Source organism: Pyrgilauda ruficollis, unplaced genomic scaffold (assembly GCF_017590135.1).
Source record: "Pyrgilauda ruficollis isolate IOZ18807 unplaced genomic scaffold, ASM1759013v1 scaffold2, whole genome shotgun sequence".
Taxonomy (NCBI): Eukaryota; Metazoa; Chordata; class Aves; order Passeriformes; family Passeridae; genus Pyrgilauda; species Pyrgilauda ruficollis.
The window spans coordinates 27,788,151-27,806,782 of NW_024519206.1; the positions used below are offsets into that span (position 1 = coordinate 27,788,151).

General features: G+C 36.1%; 1 protein-coding gene across 14 annotated transcripts in view; it reads left to right on the plus strand.

Moving 5' to 3' along the window:
• The window catches only part of CLASP2 (cytoplasmic linker associated protein 2), a 145,909-nt gene that overhangs the window by 115,706 nt on the left and 11,571 nt on the right, over positions 1 to 18,632 (plus strand). For 9 of the 14 annotated variants that reach the window (XM_041466151.1, XM_041466153.1, XM_041466159.1 and 6 more), the window contains 9 exons: positions 1,158 to 1,160; positions 4,360 to 4,523; positions 5,237 to 5,315; positions 5,472 to 5,522; positions 10,103 to 10,246; positions 13,954 to 14,097; positions 14,442 to 14,548; positions 15,850 to 16,003; positions 16,725 to 16,953. In XM_041466151.1, coding sequence (XP_041322085.1) covers positions 1,158 to 1,160; positions 4,360 to 4,523; positions 5,237 to 5,315; positions 5,472 to 5,522; positions 10,103 to 10,246; positions 13,954 to 14,097; positions 14,442 to 14,548; positions 15,850 to 16,003; positions 16,725 to 16,953 — 1,075 coding nt within the window. The remainder of the gene's footprint in view (positions 1 to 1,157; positions 1,161 to 4,359; positions 4,524 to 5,236; positions 5,316 to 5,471; positions 5,523 to 10,102; positions 10,247 to 13,953; positions 14,098 to 14,441; positions 14,549 to 15,849; positions 16,004 to 16,724; positions 16,954 to 18,632) is intronic. The other 5 variants (XM_041466164.1, XM_041466157.1, XM_041466165.1 and 2 more) reach the window with 1 other exon arrangement.

Sequence of the window (18,632 nt, forward strand, 5' to 3'; positions counted from 1 at the left end):
ATTTTTACAGTTTTTGCGGAAGGTGGGTTACTAGTACAGCTTGATTAAAGTTTCTCATAGCAGAAGGAATGCAATTAAGGAAGGAGCCTAATAAATGTAATAATGTAAAAAAATACCTAACTCTATATTTATTTAATTATAGGCTTGTTTGGAAGAAGTGGTATCTTTTATTTTGAGTATAACATGTCCCACTTTGTGTCGGTGTTTCAGAATTGATAAAATTATAAAGTTTAATTCATAATAGGGTATTATTTCAGAAGTATTGACTTTTCCCAGAAGAATCCTGAAAAACTAGTTTGATTATGCAATACATTTTACGTATTTTTAAGTCTTCATTATTGCTGCAATGGAAAATTAAATTCAGAGTGATGAGAGGTTTTGACAGGTTAACTTTAGTGTTCACCTGTCCTCTTTATTTTTGCTGTTGGAGAAGGTGACAGCTGCGATCTCTGACACCATGTATTTTGGAAATAACTTGCACTGCCAACAGCAATGTGGTATTAAAGTTGATCACATACTGCAGAAATCCAGAAGAAAAAGACTAAACCAAGCAGTTAAAAAGAAAAAAAACAGTACATAAAAAGTCAAAGCAGAGGAAAGAATATCAAATGTTGAAATATTGCTAGAATATTTACTTTTTAAATAAAGTAATTACCAAATTGTTAATAGCAGCTTGGTTTAATTCTGCTTGTTCTGTGGTACTTAGTATTGCAACAGTGCAGTACTAATGTAGGCTAGATTGTGTGATATGTCAGAGCTAGAAGAGCGTTTTACCTTTTAAATAACCCCTTAAAAATGTTATATTGACTTGTTCTAGTTGATTGTTCTGTTTACTGGCCACTGTGATATAAAATAATGTAGCTTCAAGAAAATTTGGCCTGTGTTGTAACCTGTGGTACAGTTGTTCCAGTCACTGAAACCTTGCCTGCTTTTTGGTGTTGGAAAACTATTAATAGTTTATAGGGAGAACCCTTTATGTAATAACCCTTTAGGAGTTCATGAGCTGTGATTTTTTTTTTTTAATCACACACATACGCCTACATAAATCTCATCTTAGACTCAAGTGTTTGTAGGAATTATTCTGTCATCACTTTCGTGGGATTTTCTAAGGTTTACTTTAACATGATGCCTGGATGGAGGGAATTACATAGAATAAGAGAGTAATAATATTTGGAGGAGAAAATTTAAAGGACATGCCACGTGCTTATTTTAAAATTACATTGGGTATCCCAATAAAATTACTTAAATTTGTCATAAAAGTTTTGAAGTACCTTTTTTGTTTTATTTTGATTTATATTCCATACAGGAACTTCGTATTGATGGCCACTAATTTGTGTGTTTTTATCTTTTTCCCTTTTTTGTTGTTTTGTTTTGTTCTGTTCTGTTTTTGTTTCGTTTTGCATGCTGTCCCCTGTGTTGGAACTCTCTTTAGAGAGTAAGTTGGTTCAATATTTGTTGGAAACCTAACCTTACTTGCATGAATGTGCAATTAACCCCTTTTCTCTATTTTTCTTCCCCAAAGAGTTCATGCAGTGTCAAGCCTTTTGCAATCATAAAATGCTATAAACAATTAGTAAAATGTGTGGTAAAGTTTCGAGATGTGCTTTATCTACTAATTAACTGACATTGTTTGGTTATGCATTCCTGCTTTATATTGTGGTGGTTGGCACATCTGAAATAATTCACTTTAGAGGTAGATCACTTATAATTATTTCCATATCTGTTTATTTTTTCCCACTGTCAAATTATTATGAACTTCAACTTTAGATGATTGATTTCAGAATTTTAGCTTGCATCATAAAAACAGAAACTGCCATTTTTGCAGTATCCACATACATTCTTCAATATATAGGTGTTTGAGTTCCATTTTCCATTCCAAATTCATCCTTTACCTTAAATGCTCTTTCAGCCTTCTTAAATTCTTCATGCTGAGGCAAAATGATATGTTTAGTATTTTTTGTAAATGCAACAAAATTACGTGACTTATTTTTCTCTAGACATTCTCTGTGGTAAATCTAAAGTGAAACAAAGCTTGAAAACAAAACTGAGTCCTCAATTATGTATATTTTTAACAGCTAAAACATCAGCACAGGATCTTCTGAGTACTTTTGCCACAGTGAATCATAATTCACTTTATAATGATTTCAGTTTAAGCCACTTAACATGTTTGAAGTACCATAAGAAGTCCATATTACTCCATCAAGTCGGAGCTTGTAACCACTTTATTTGGCCTGCCATGTTTTAATGGAAAAGCCATGCGTGTCAGTGTCTGCAAACTCAAACAGATGCAGGTTTAAATTCTGCTGTGCTGTGTAGTTCAGTTTGAAGGATTTTGTGAGACAGCCCCCCACCCCCTATACACACAATGTAATCTTTGTAGCACCAGAATTTGTTTGTTTGTTTGCCTAAGTATATTTTCCCCTTACTTTAGGGCTGTGAAAGCCGAAGACTTCGTATTACAATACTGAAAATACATACTGGTTTGGTTTTGTCTCTGTCTTATAACTGTGGCTACTGCTTGGGAATCCACAAAATTATCTTATAGTTTCAGTTTAGCCTGAGACAGAAGATGTTTCCAGTCCTGCATGTAAAAGTCTTGTCCCACTACTGGCAGGGTAATTTTGAAACCTCAGACTTGAATATACATCTACACAGACAGCACAAAAGTTGGCAATATTTTTTCCCAATTTTTAATGTAGTTTGTCCCAAAAGGGAAATTCTTTTTTTCTGGTGGGCTTTATGTTGAATAGGGATTTGTATTGTTTTGTTTCTAACACAGATATTCAGTATTAAGGATATCTATTAAGAAATTTCCCCAAATCTACAGTAGATCCTGAAAGAGTCATAAAATACCTGGTTGAAAGGGAACCTCAAGGATGATCTGGTCCAAACTTTCCTGATAAAATGAACCTCAATTTATTTTTTATTTCTAATTTAAATTTGGAGGCGCTTCTTTAAGAGATACTTGTATGGATTTTTTACGCTTTATTGTGTGAATTTGCTTTCCCTGACTTGATGATCAACATGAAAAGCAATGGAATTTCCTCAGCAAAGAAGGCATGCAGCAGTCTATGCCAGCTCCTCCTTACTTGCATCAGTGCTGCGGAAGAAAGTCTACTTCAGTGGCCTAGTGTGTGCAGCTGTGTGAGGTGTGATCACAGTTTGGGGTTTTCCACTCTCACAGCAGCAGCAGAGCTTTGCCTAATGACAAGGCAGGTCAGCTGCAGGAGGATGTGGGGTTCCAGCCCTTGCTCTGCACCAGCCTCTTCTTGCCTTGCACCCGTGTCATAAATATTCAGGAGGCAATGTCTGCCCAACCCTCTTTGCACCACAGCAATACTTCTGTACCCAGCTCTGTGCTAGAGTGTGTATTGTGAAGGATCCTTTTTCAGCTCAAACACCCATTTTTCTTGTCAGAGAAACAGAAAACCCATAGGCCGCACAAGTGTAGAGTGTATACATCCTGATTTCACTCCTAGGTCTGGAAAAAACTTAAAATGAGTCAGATATATTAAAAGAGCTCTTTAAACTAAGTTACCTATTTGTCACACCTTCCTTGACCCCTTCCCTCCAAAAAAAGTCGTTCTTCCTGGTGTGAATCCAATAAAAAATAAATGGTTTTGGTTCCTTCGGTTTTGTTGCTTTGTTGTTTTTTGTGGTTTTTTTTACCTAATGCAGTCTTTTCAACATTATTTGTTGAAAAGAAGACAATGGATATTATCTTTTCAAAAATTGAAAGTATTTCTGTGTTTTAAACACCTCCCAAACTGAAATCTCATGTGGATTTTTTTCCCTACTGTGGTGAATAATTTTGTGTTGGGATACCTGCAATAGTAGAAGAAGCTTGTTCTGTTCTACAAGTATTTTCTGTAAAGGAATTGGCTAGCTGTCATGATTTTGCAGTAGTTAATCATGCAGATACTTAAAATTAATATTTTGTTAAAGAATTCTAGCAGCATTTTTGGTTTTAAAGAGAAAGTGTTTATGTAGTCTTCGAGGAATATGACAACTTAATGATAGAGCTTGAGAGAGTAAAAAATTTTTACTGGAAAAATTGAGGTTGCGCCAGCCATCACAGTAAGCATTCCTTTTCTTGACGAAACTGCATGGAGTACCTAATTGTCAAACTTCTACAGAAGTCAGCTAACATTTCCAATGTACTCTTATATCACAATCCAGTGAAAAGGCAAGGCAGATTTCTTTCTTTTCCTTTCTTTTTTTCCCGCTTGGCTGCAAAACACTGCCTTTCTCTGCCTCTGATTCCCTTACTGCTTTCTTCGTTTGTAAGTTCGGCATATGTCAGTGTCATTTCCTCTTTTGCCCCATCCTACCCTCTTTCCATCTTCTTCTGCCTTTTAGGTGTTCAGTATGTTTTTGGAGACACTGGTCGACTTCATCCAGGTCCATAAAGAAGATCTGCAGGACTGGCTGTTTGTACTCCTGACACAGCTGTTGAAAAAAATGGGTGCTGATTTGCTTGGGTCTGTACAAGCAAAAGTTCAGAAGGCACTTGATGTCACAAGGTAATGAGCTCTTTAAAAAGTAATAACAACATAGTTTTAGCTATTTTCAAGGGTTTTGCTGCTTGGTTGTTTTTGGGGTTTTTTTGTGTGCTGTTTGATTTCTGGAAAAATGCACAGCTCATAGCAGATCTTGAAACTTCAGTAAACCTTGTTGCTTCCGCATTTTGGTTTCATGAAATGACTCCTAATTGAAAGGGTTTGAGTCCTCAGTGCTGAACAATTAATATGATACTACTTACCTGATTCCAAAATGTGCATTTGAGACTTGTATGTTTGTTGTCTCACTTTGTGTTCAGTGATGTAGGAATTGTGTTTGCGCTTCTTTATTTTGTTGTGGAAGTTTCACTGGAATATTAATCTCTGTGTCAGTATTAACTTTTAAGGAGTTATGGTAATAATGGATTTGCTTTCTGTCTTCCCTTCCTTCTCCCCAGATTTCACTAACAGCCTGATTTAGAATCAGAATTCTAGCATACCATTGTTATATTATTCCTCATTATTTGGATTATCTGTTCTAGCTATAATTGCTTCATAGCAGGAATTCCTTAAGTGTTGTCCTGGACATGCTAGGTAAATGTTTCTGAAAGGTCAGATACAGTGACAACTGGTAGCAGTTTCAGCTTTACTGAGAAGGGAGAGGGCTTATTTGGTGCCTCTCAACAGTTCTTAAAAGAAAATTTAATGTAACTTAACATTATTTTGTTTGTTTACAGGGAATCTTTTCCAAATGACCTCCAGTTCAGTATTTTAATGAGGTTTACTGTTGACCAGACCCAAACACCTAGTCTGAAGGTAAGACTTTTTAGGCTTGCTTTGCAAGCAGAAATCATCATTAATAAAAATTTGCTCATCTTAATTTTTGAATTTGGATTGTTATTTTTGTTTTGTCTAAAAACAAAAAAAATACAAGGTTTTCAATTAGTGGATTTTGTTTTTATAAACTTTCAGACAGTCAAGCCAGCACTGCAGGACCAGCTTCGCTCTTTTTGGAGCTCAAAGGTTTTTGTCTGAATTACTGTCTTTATTCTTAACCCTATGTGAAACCCTTAGAGTGTTACCAATAATTTTTATTTGAATGCATTGTATGCTGCTACTAACCTTTGCGAGAAACTTTAAGCATGCAGATGCTCAATTTTAAACATGACTAGTATGAAAATGTTTGCTGCAAGAGAGATCTAATAAAAACACAGTACAGTAAAAATGAGCAACAAAAATGTGGCTGCCTAACATCAAGCTGGTTATGCAAACTCACTCTATCAAGTCTTTCCTAATTTTATGTTTGTGATTTCCCATACTTTTTTCCCTAGTTCATATATATATATTTTTTTTTTCCTGTGTTCAGCCTGATAGGCCTTGAGTTATTTTAAATTATTCTAATATTAATGTGAACTTGAGTTACTATGTTAAACATCAGCTACTTCTGTGGTACACTCCACTTCTCTGAAAGCAGTGTGTAGCTTTATAATTACACACGTTTTTACCTAAGAATCTGTAGTCCATGGATGTGCCAGCATATCTGAAAAGTAAAAACATATTCTGTAGTACATTTGCAGTTCCAAAGAGTCTTGCTTTTAGAACAAATGCATCAAATCCTAAGAAGATTTATAAGTGATGAGAATGGGGAAATAACAAGCATATGATAACTGGCATCTTCTGCTCTATCCTGCACGAAATATTTTTACTCAGTTTGATACTGCACAAGAATATGACTTTTCCGGAGTTATGTTGAACCTAAAGTCACATGAATATGCCTTTTTTGTCTACAATACAGTAAAACTGATATTTTTAAGCTTTTGAGGACAGTTGATACGTTGACCACTGTTGCTTCGTAGAGCTGTGTTAAAAAGGGACTGCTGTCATTTATTGAAGACAGCAAATGAGGTAGTAAAAATCAGTTTGTTGTTTAAATGAATCCTTGGAACAAATTGAGATTGGTTGTATTTTGCTTGGTTTTCCTCCCCAGGAAGGTGAATTTGATGGTTGAGATACTCCCATTTTCCATACAGTAGTGTGTAGGTGTTAAAGCTATATTAAGCACATTTCAAAGCTGAGAGTGTAGATTTGGAACAAAACTTGGACTCCTACTAGGCTGATTTGGGACTGAGTTCAAGATTTTTCCCTAAATGGTCCAGAAGGAATTCAGAAATATGAAACACTTGATGGGAAGGCATTCTGAAAATAATTTTGAGAGAGAATTCTGAAATCAAGATGCTGGTAAAAGTTATCTCCATAGAAGAACACCTATAGTTCTATACTATACTATAGTTTGAAGCAAAATCAAGAGTATTTAGAATGAATTTTTGGGACAGTAAATTATGTAACTGTTTAAGAGAAGGTAAGTTTTTTTTTCCCCCAGAAGAAAGTGGAATCTACCCCGTACTTCTTTTTTACGTGGTAACTACAGCTTCAAGATTCAGGCAGTAAAGTTATCTTTTGCCCACAGATCAGAAGTATCTGTTTAATATTCACATTGTTGAGTATATTTCCTAAATCCCATCTTCAGTGCACCCAGATAGAATAATTGATGTAATCAATTGAATAATTGCTGTGGTCAAAAACCACTGAATAATTGATAATCCTAGAGAACTACTCCAGTTGTTGAAGTCGTGAGCTTTTGTTCTTTGATAAATTGTTATCTCATTGCTTTTCTTCTAGGAATATTGAGAAACAGCATTGGCTGTGGCAGGAAAAAGTCAGAGAAGGGATTTTCAGCATCCCTAAAGATGGTCAGATAGGAGGGGAGGGGATGGTAGATTAGAAATTTGAGCCATGTAGTGATTCCCTTCAAAAAATTACTTTTTCATCTGGTTTTCACATGATAATAGTAAATAATCATCATCCTTTGGAATAAACTGTCACTGTCATTCTTATACTTAAAAAGACAGCTAAGTCAGGCGGTAAAACTTGAGCTTTTAGAGGGGCCACAGAGGTGGATTTGGATAGCTAGGCAGTAAGAAGGCCAACAATAGAGAAGATAGAATTCTACTGACCTAAATCCATGAGGAATGCAGCTTAGTGTACTGTGCTGTATCTGTCATGTTTCTGCAGTCATTTTACACTTAGGTGTGGTGAATTACTAGACACAGTTTAGAGGTGCCAGCTGTATGTGTCTGTGTTGGTCAAATGTTTGGATGGGCATAGGAGTCAAATGTCCTAGGTGGGATATAATCTATTTAGCTTATATTTGCAGGTGCAAAGCATACAGTTTCCAAAGAACGGTGTCCTGAAATACACTTCCAATCATCACTTCATTTTTCTTGGGTTTCATATCATCTCAGGCTCAATGAGGAGTTGATTTAAGCATTGTGACCAAAGTTCAAGTTTCTGAATCCTTCTTTACTTTGAAAATGCTGATTTGTTGACAAAGATTTTTACCTCAGTTGATCGGAAGATTTTTTTTTTTAACCTAAGTCAGCATTAAAATTTCTGGATTAAAAAAACCCTGTGTAATACAGATTCACAACAATTTATCTTTAGTGTGTATTTTAGTAATTTGGTTATATAATGGCACAGGCAATCTCTCCTAAGTATTCAGTAAGTTGGAGACAGACATCTGGGATTTGACAGTCTGAAAGTGACAGTATTGAACAACTTCACAGAGAGTGGTTTCAGCTTAACAACAAATATTCATTGTAAGAATTCTGGAGATGGTTTCATTGCAGTCCAGAAGTTTTTCTCTCAAAAAGATGAAATGGATTGTTGAAGATGTTAGCCTTTTTATTTCTAAATTTCAGCTCTGTACGTAGTTACTAAAAATATTGGCAAAGATACTTCTAAAGTAGATTTGCTGGTCTTTTGGAGTTTTACCTCAGTGTGGGGTTTTTAATCTGTAATAATACTGGCTCATGATATTTGACCATACAAAGGTGTAGCCCTTCCAGAATTTCTTATCTCAAAAGTAATTAGTAAAAACTGTTTTTTCTCAAAATAGCTGTCTCGTTTGGCTTAGGGAATCTGTCTCACTGTGAAAAGCTCTGTTAGTGAGAGCTCCCTCCATTCATTTTCTGTTCAGTGCTGTTCTGTCCAAGAGCCTCCATCTTTGCAGAACTCTGTGCAAGTTCCTCAGGAAGCAGTTCTTCAAACACTAAATAATCCTGCTTTCTCAGATGCAATACTTCAGAGTCTCTTCATTGGGAGAAATACCTCTGGGTGTTCTGAGTGTTACAGTCCTTAACAGCAACGTTTTCAAGTCTTACATGATATTTATTTAAATCCTCAACAGTCAAATGTAATTGTGTCACAATGGTTTCCCTGTGTAATTTAGAAATGTCAACTATTGCTCTGAATTTGGAAAGCCATGTGGTCTCAGCTTTTTGCAGAGATGTTCATGGCTTGTTTTTTATTCCTTGGAAAATAGCTAGCAAATAGTGTGCTTTTGTAGATATTGATCTGCATAAAATGAAAGCATTGAGCTGCTGCTTGGTATAACTTCAGAGAAGTTGAGTTTTAGCAGCTGTTTTGGAAATTAAGTATTCATTATTAATCCTCATTTGTATGCCAGTGTATCTTGAGTTTTTAATCACTTACAAGTTTCATGACCAAGAGAAATTTCTAAATAGCTTTGCTCAGAACAGTTGTACTGCAAGCCATGAACAGCCAGAAATACACCCAGAACTCTTTTTCTCTCTGGTTGTGATGGACATAGGTCTCTCCCTCCTGGTAGGTATTTTTGGTTCACTATAATTGTTAGTGGAAATTAAAGCAGCTAAACCTGACAGATGGTCTAAATAAATATCCATAACCTTTGTTGACAGATTGGGTGACAAATTTCTGAGGTAGTAGGAGCTGAGTAAGTAAACATTTTAGACATACACAGGTGTAATAGGTGCCCAAAACCGTGCAGTGGTGCAGTATTGGAGAAAGCAGAGAGGGGCTGCAGCCTGGGATGTACAAAACAGGGATTCTGCATAAGGAATAAAACAAGTTTGTGGAGTAAGAGAATGAGCAGATAAACGAGGGAGCTCACGAGGTTTTTTGTCCTCCTGGTAAATCCATGTCTCTATCATCTGAATATATTCAGACAAAGTGAGCATGTGACCCATCTTAAGTCTCTCCTAGAAATGCTATTCCATACATTTTTTAGTATTTAGTGGGAAGATTCCTGTGGCTTATTATTTCCAGAGATTGTGACTACTCAACCTGATGTTTTGTGAAAAAGCACTAAGTGTTAACTACCTGGTAGGAGCTAGTAAGAAGTGATCATTGATTCATCAGATGATGTTCATTTTTCATTTTAGCACTTGAAAAATTTTCTTAATAATTCTGAATTAATCTTTTCTTAATTTCTTTTTTTTTAAATATAAGCTTCTGCGTATGCAATGATTTATGTCTTTTAGTTGCTATCAGTGAGATGTAAGCTTTCTATGAGTATTTGAATGTCTGTGGAGTAACTTGCTTCTTCAAATGTTAAATCCATTTGTAGATTGTTTTATTGCAAAGAAAAATTATATTAATGCTGAAAATGTGTAGTTTAATTGGGAAAAAAAAATCTTTATTTTAGGGAATGAACACTCTGTGAGCTCAGTTGTTCTTGCAGCCCACCATTTTTATTGTCCATCTGACTCTGTTTCTCATTGCAGGTCAAAGTTGCAATCTTAAAATACATAGAAACTCTCGCGCAACAGATGGATCCAGGAGATTTTGTAAATTCAAGTGAAACTAGGTTAGCAGTGTCTCGAATCATCACCTGGACCACAGAACCCAAAAGCTCAGATGTTAGGAAGGTATGTTTGTTAATGTGTCCTTAGAATTGCAAAGCATTCCAGGTAATTAAGAATATTTAAGTAAAAGAATAAAATTAACATCTTGAAACTCTCCATTAGGGTTGTGTTTTTTATATATGTTCGTATGTTGAGATTCTGTTTCATAATTTATTACTTCATTGCAAGTACTATCTAGTACTAAAATCTCTTTAGTGGCCATTTTTTGTACAGTTTTAACATTACTTCAGAGACCACCCCTTGTGATACTAAGTAGCACATTTGTAACAGGAGTGGTAAATTTGGTAGCAAACTCAGTCTAATCTCTGTTGGATTTTCTAGAGTCCTTTATTTTTAACAACAAATAGACAGCTGTTGAACCTTGGACAAAGAAAGTGCTTTGATAAGGTATAGGCTTATTGTCATAGGCTTATTCTTGTAATGCTGCACTTCCAGTGCAAACCTCCCTTTTCCACATAATGATGTGAAGTGAAAATTAACATTTGTGAGCTGCATAGATACAGCAAGGATACTAAATAACTATAAGAAATGTACTAATGCTGTCTTCGGAAAGGGTTTCTAAACAGCACTTCGATTTGTAGAAAGCAAAAAAACATACAATTTTATTTGTGATTTGATGGAATAGTTTTGTTGTTCTGATGGTTGCAGGTCATGCTGTGTAGCTGCCATTTCTAGCATGTCAACACTACAAAAATGTTGTACCTTTTATGGTTCTTCAGTGCAAGTGTCTATGACACACAGAGCTAACTCTTCTCTCTCTTTTTCTGTTCATTTCTGCAGTTTGAAAAGCTGCAACAATTAATTTGTTGAGATTTGTTTTGCTGCTTTCAATTAAATTTGAGTTTTGGCAGCTTCATCTTTTCTGGAAAGAGCAATTTCCTTTGTTTAGTAGGGATGTAGGAAAGAATAGTAGGAGCTGTCATACAAATTGTAATGTGAAGAAAACAAAAATAAAAATAACTTAGAAAACTTCTTGGTATTTAGGATGTTTGTAAAACAAAATAAAAAAAACACCAGAGAGTTTTTGTATTAGAGGCAGTGTTTTAGTCATTCACTTCTTGTATAACTTCATGAGTTTGAGAAAACAGTAATAGATTACATCCAATGGACTTTCCTTGCCTGGGTATCATGTTCTAGTAACATTTAAAAGGTCATAAAACAGAAGAATTGAAGCAGCACTATCTTCTAAATCTGTGAAGTTTTAGCACTGAGACACGTGGCAAGCTGTCTTATCTGATGGTTCGTAACCCTGATAAGCATTTTTATGTGAATAAGTAACTGAATCATGCAAAAAATTACCAGTGAGTTTAGTCATCTGGAACACCTCAATCATGTAAGTTTTCAGATTTTATTTTTTCTTTCCAAAACACAGCTCTTTGAGGCAACTAATTGCAAAAATCCTTCAACGCTTGAAAATAAAATTTTGCCAATAAGAAGTCAAAAGAGTTATTCTGGTAGTATAAAATGTTTAATTCTCTTAACGATCTTCTCAATCTGCTATCACAGGCTTTCTAATCTTATTTAGTTTAATAAGCTTTATAGAACTTAGTGTAATTTCTTTAAATGAAAAGCTTTTTCTAAGTAATTTCTGTGTAATTAATGGGTTTGATTTTTTCCTTAGCAAAAACAGTTCTAGTACTAAGTATTATGAGAAACCCTAGTTTATTAGTCTCACATTGGGCACTCTTAGTATAGTTCAGTGACATGGGACTTCTTTCTGGAAGGTCAAATTTTGTTTCAAAACTTAGATTTCTTCTATGATTGGAATGCTTCTGGAAAGAGTTTTAATCTATTCTTAGAAATTTTCTAAGAAGAAAGCAAAACCAAAGAAATATTTATAATCCTTATTTCACTCTTTTAAAGATGATTTCTGTGTGAGTGAATTTAAATCTCAGCAGAGACCTTATGCTGGGGAGAACAAAAACCTCTAAATACTCTAAAACGCAGGGTTTCTTCAGCAAGGAAGAAAGAGAGAAAATAGATAATTGCATTGGATACCTTCTGCAAGTCAGTATCAATTTTGATACTATAGGCAGAGCTTCATTTTGGGCAGACTTGATGGTATCAGTTTCTATCCTGATACAATCCTGGACTGGCTGTTGTGTTCTTTTAATAGCAGCTTAAATAGACACAGTATTAGGGAGTGGAGATTGGCTAACTAGACAGAAAAAAGAAAGTGGTGATTCCCAAACCTCTGCTCAGCTGCTGAATTTGTCTTCGTTTTGCTTTGTATCAATTTTGATGAAAAGACTGACTATTAAAAATGACAAGGACAAGAGAAACATCAGACAGATTGCAGAGGACATTATGGGTGATCATTTGAAGGGAAGGCTATCAAAAGGAAAAGGAAATAAATGTTAAAGAAAACAACCAGTCACAAGTATGCAAAGATAATTTGTGGCAATCTGACATGCTAGGATTTTTGTTGTTTAACTTAACACTGAGATGTGTGCAGGTAGGTGTGCTCATGCCTTGGCTCTCCATTTTTAATTAAAAAATGCTACAGTTCATTGCTCTGGAAGCAAAAGTAGGGAAATAAATGTCTGAAAGAATTTTCTAAACTACTTGGTTGGAGTGTATTGGTGGTTAAGAATGCTATCATTCTGTCTAGCATGAGGCACTGGTTCTCTCCAGTGCATGGCAGACCTTGATGGTGAGCTGTATAAACTGCACATAGCTGGTTAATCTTAAAACCACAGTCTTCTGCTACAAAGAAGTCATTGTGGAGAACTTTCTCCAGCTCTCCTTTGCACTTGTTAGTTACTCTGTTGACAGGTTTTTTTAATGCTATCCAGTGAATCTTCATCAAACTGTACAAACATTACTTAATTCTTTCAATCAACAGTTCCTGTACTAGAGGGAATCCAACTCTTGTGTAATATACTGTGTTGCTTTGTCAGTAGAGAGTGCTGATTTTTTATTCAGGTAAAAAAAACACCCCAGCATATGTAAAACATGCTGTAGGATGGTTGTGATGGTAAAGATGAACTGATTAAATTGAGAGTATGGGAGGTGACATCCAGTACAAACTACTCCAGTTTTCATCTTCAGAATATATAGTCAGCTAAATTTCATTGCCCATTACGTTTGCCTTTCTTTTAGAAAGGTTAAATGAAGCAGAGCTCTGGCAAGGTTAACTTACTCACTTGGCTGTAGGGTAAATTATGAGGAGCATCAAGTGCTATGATCACTACTGTCTCATTCCACATTAGGGTATCTTGTTTGGTTGGGTTTGTTTTAATTTCTACAGTGCTAACTGTTCCTTTTTAGGCAAGTGTGTTACCATCTGTAATTACCACTTGCAGAACTCAGTAGAAAGGATCACATGCTTGCTACTGCCTGGAGTGTTTAATTTCTCTCTCTAAATTTTCAACTTCCCAAACTCTGAAAGCCATTTTGCAAATTCCTTCTTTTTTTCTTTTTTTCTTTTTTTTCTCTCAGTAAGGATGTGGGGCTAAGGGGGTTGAAAAGCACATTTCTGAAAGATTGCTTGTTAGAATGATATCTGTGTGCCTGAATTTATCAAAATCAGAACTTCCAGCTTGCCAGCAAATATGAATTGCCTTTGTTCATATCTGTTGACATCTTTATTCAAGCTTGATCAAGACTTAAGTCACATTCTGTGATTACTACTCATTACAGCATCTTTTGCGGATAAAATTACTTTGAAACTGTAAATAATGTCTTCAGTTTGTGTTTTCTTCTTGTAGGCTGCACAGTCAGTGCTGATTTCCCTTTTTGAACTCAACACTCCAGAGTTTACAATGCTGTTGGGTGCTTTACCAAAAACATTTCAGGATGGAGCCACAAAGCTTCTCCATAATCATCTCCGGAATACAGGCAACAGTGGTCAGGTATCCACTTCTGTTACTCTTCTTTCTGAAGTGACTGTGTAAATGCCTACTTAGTAGCTCTCTGTGGAATGTCCTTTCCTTTTCCTCTGCAGTTACAGTTTCTAAGTCTATGTTGCTTCCAAGTGACCTCCTAGGTTTGGATGTGTTTCTTAAGAGTAGTTTATCTTGTACTTTCTAACACGTGATTGAAGTTACTAGTAATGGGTTACACAATTCAGGAATTTAGTTGAAGCTCTTTAAATGTTTCTGGGCATCAGAAAAATAAACATAATAATAAATACAGTAAGGTAAAAGGGAAGCTTTTAGTCCTACTAGAGTATCTTTTCTCACTTCTCCTCCTCCAGGGATCGATGGGAAGTCCTTTAACAAGACCTACTCCACGCTCCCCAGCAAGTTGGTCAAGTCCTCTCACTTCCCCAACCAATACATCACAGAACACTTTGTCACCAAGGTAATGCAGACTGGTGATGTTACAATTCTACATCCAAGGCTTACAACATATTGTCCAAAATGGAGCCCCAGTAATGAAAGCATGGGCAAAATTTTGCACAAAATGACAGATGCTCAGAAATAATCCCTCTTCCTCCATAGAATGAAACTGCTCAGCCTCCCAGAAGGGTCTGACGTGCTGGCCTGAGGTGGGAAAGGGCTGTCCATCTTGGAAGGCAAATGGATTAGCAAGAGAACTAACCAAAGTGTGCTTCTCTAACAAGTGTTAAAACATGTCATCTGATGTCATGGTTTAACCCCAGTTAACACCTAAGCATCATACAGCTACTCAATAGCTCCGTGGTGGGATATGGGGGGCAATCAGAATATAAAAGAGAGAAAACTGAGATAAAGACAATTAAGTAAAAGCTGCATGTGCAAGCAACAGACAATGAATTTGCTACCTCTTATGGCGGGTTCAGGTGTTCAGGAGAGCAGGGCCCCATCACTTGTAGCAGTGACCTGGGAACTCCTTCCCTCAGCGGTATATGCTTAGATGGTGGTGCCGTATGGTGTGGAATATCCCTTTGGTCTGTGGGGTCGGCTCTCCCAGCCGTGTCCCCTTCCAGCTCCTTGTGTACCCCCGGGCTGCTCGCTGCTGGGGCTGTGTGAGGAGCAGAATGGGCCTTGGCTCTGTGTAAGCACTGCTCAGCTATTCCTGGTACAGTGCTATGTTAGCAACCCCATTTCCAGCATAAATCCAAAGCACAGCCCCCCAAGCCAGCCACTGTGAGGACAGTTACGTCTGTCCCAGACAAAAGCAACACACTTTTAACCAGATTTAATATTGGGGAGACTAAAGAAATAATAGTTTACAAGTGTTTTTTATAGTGATGATGTTGTCAGCAAAGTGGACTCGGTAATTTTGCTTTTACCAGTCAACTTGCTGTGGAGTTCTATCGGTGCTCCTTACTTTAGGACTTTTTTCAGAATAAGAGGATGGTGTAAAAATTCCAGTTGTTTCACATTCAACAGAGTAAAGCAGAGCAAAATAAGTTTTTCTTCAGGCAGATGCTGTTACCTAATGTAACCTTTCCCTTATCTACTTTCAGTGCTTTCTGTGGCAGTGGTAGTACACTTACTAAGGCATACGATAGTACAAATTTGTATTGTGAGGAGACAACTTTCTTAATGTCTTTCAAGAAAAGTAATAATTTTAGTAATATTTCCTTAGTCTCTGTAGTTACCTGCTAATGCAATTTAAAAGTACAGATCACAAAATAAATCCATCTTAGTTCCTATGTCTTTCTCCATGGCCCACAGTGCATTTGACTATGACACTGAAAATATGAATTCTGAAGATATTTACAGCTCTCTTCGTGGAGTCACTGAAGCCATTCAGAATTTCAGTTTTCGTAGTCAAGAAGATATGAATGAGCCTGTAAAACGAGATGCTAAAAAAGATGACAGTGATTCGGTGAGTATTTAAACTCAGTCCATGTTGGTATCAGCAAACTAAGCTAGTGTCTGATTGATTACAGATAAGAAAGCATCTGTTTCAGGAGGTTTATATTCTTCTTAAGCTGGGCATTTCTCCTGAATTACTTTAAAGCTTTAGAAAAATACGTTCCTCATCTCAAATTGCATTTTGAAAACGTAAATGCTGATTTTACGTAGCAGTGTCTGTGTGTTTAACATGTCAGAAGTTTAGAAATCAGTGATCTTGCAAAACAGCTGAAATTATTTTTTTGAGAAGTTTGTATCCTACTATATGTTTTTCTGAATGTTTTATTTTATTTTGTATACAACCTGTGGGCTGTTAAGATGCAGTATTTAAGACTCCTGTTTCTGTGGAACTTTGGCTGTAAGATTTGTTGAACTTGGCAACTATATATATGCTTAAACACATTTTTAATCATTTTGCATCAGACTTGTAGGATAAAATACAACTATTTTTGATTTGATTTTTTTTGGACAACATACGCTTTCCTTTTTTTCTGGTTTTTTTTTGGTTGGTTGGCTTTTTAAGGAAAGCAGCATTTAGGGAAGTAAGACTTCTTATTTGAAGGCTAGTTTGAAAATTCTAAGCATTTTGAAATTTGTACGTTTTTGCTACATAAATGAATTAGTGATGTAGTTAATGGAAAGGTGTAAGATTGTGTTTCACACATGCTCGTGTGCTACTTCCTCTCCTGCAGATTTGCAGTGCTTCTGGAATAGTGGACATGCGAGCAGGAAGTGGTGTGAGCGATACAGGTCGGACAGCTCTGGATAACAAAACGTCATTACTCAACACGATGCCTCCCCACTCTTCACCACGCTCACGAGATTACAACCCATACAATTATTCTGATGGTATCAGTGCATTTAATAAATCTGCTTTGAAAGAAGCCATGTTTGATGATGATGCAGAGCAGTTTCCTGATGGTAAGATTCAGATTACATTCTGTGCTAGAAGAAAAATGATGAGATTTTCTATCTGGGAGTTCAGCTTCTGAAGTTATTGTTAGGAAGATATGTATCACTTCTTTGAGAGGTTTTTACAAATGCTATATTTTGAATTAGTTTATTTGTTACTCAGCTCTTTGAGTTACACTGTTGGATTACCTGGTATTTGTAGAGACTAAGGGTAAGAATGAAGGAAATGCTGAACCATGTTGTATACTTCTGGAAGCACATCCTTTATCAGTATTGCCAGTATAAATTTACTTATCAGATGGTTTTATGATTGAAATTTAAAGCAGGAGGGTGGAGAAAAGATTTACAGCAAGGAAGTAAAACTGGATCAAACAGGTTTGGGAATTAGGTGAAAGATTAAGTATTTTGTTAGTAATATATTTGTATTTGAAACATGGCATTGGCATTTTCTATTGACTAAACATTATTTTTAAATGAAACAAAACAAACTAGCTTTTTACCAGGAATGTGGTGCATCTAGCCCATGTAAATCTAGGAACATGGGTTGCTGTTTTGTAGGCTTCCAGAGCTTCTTTAAGATATTTCTCCATATATCTTTAGGTAATTTTTTTTATATTTCTGTGGTAAGAAGGTTCCAAAGTAGCACTACTATCATTATTTTAATTAATAGTCAGTGGTTCTCGTAATCTGGTATTCACTGTTGTTCAGCTATAGATCAAGTTTTTAAGTAAGCACTTTCTTAATAACAAGGGAACAAGGGACAAAGTCATCATCTCCTTTCTACCTGTTTTGGTTTTGTCATTCTGCAAAAGATGTGTTACAGAAACAGTTGAAAAACAAAGTTATTTTTTGACATGGTGTTTTATTCATCTATTCTATAAGTTGGCTTTAAGTTTGCATCAAATCAAAACCAAATCCAAGTATGGTGCATTTTTCTTTGTTTTTCTTACATATCATTAAGAAGCACATAGTGTAGCCAGATATTATCTTCTGAAAAAGATTGAGGGAAAAGCACAGTTTTACAAATCATGGCATGTACATATTAATAATTAAATAGCTTTGCCATCCACATACAGAGCCAGGTTATGTTTGAGATTCTGTATTAAGGGATCTTGTTTTACAGGGGAGAAGCCTCCTACCTTCTGACAGCTTATTTTTGGGTATTGCATTAAACCAGATGCAGTCTGTGCTGTGCCAGCATGATCCAGTTTTGTAACAATTCAGGACTGGCTGGAGTGAAGCATCCCCATCCACTATGAGTTTGTCCTGGTTGGAGGAGTAGTGCAATGCATTCTTTAGGTCTGCTCTTTAATGGGTCTTGATGAAGTACTTGGTTTCATTCCTGTGTTGTTGACCCATAGTATTCAGTTGTATCATGTACATTCTGTTATTTGTGTGTTACTGTTAGAATTTCACTGGGATTATTTGCAAAAAGTCTGCAAGAGAAAAGATACATTGGCAAAATACCTTATACCTACAACTCCTCTGCTGAGAATTACACACATAAACCTGAAGGGTTAATTTGACATAAGTTACCAGTTTTTGGAAACTCCACAGAACTACTGCTTGTTCCTGACACAAAATTACATTAGTACTGGATTCCCAGCTATCTTGTCATGCATTACTGACAGAAGGATGTGGAAATACAAGGCCAGGTGGGAAAACCTTAGCTGCTCCTACAGTCTTGT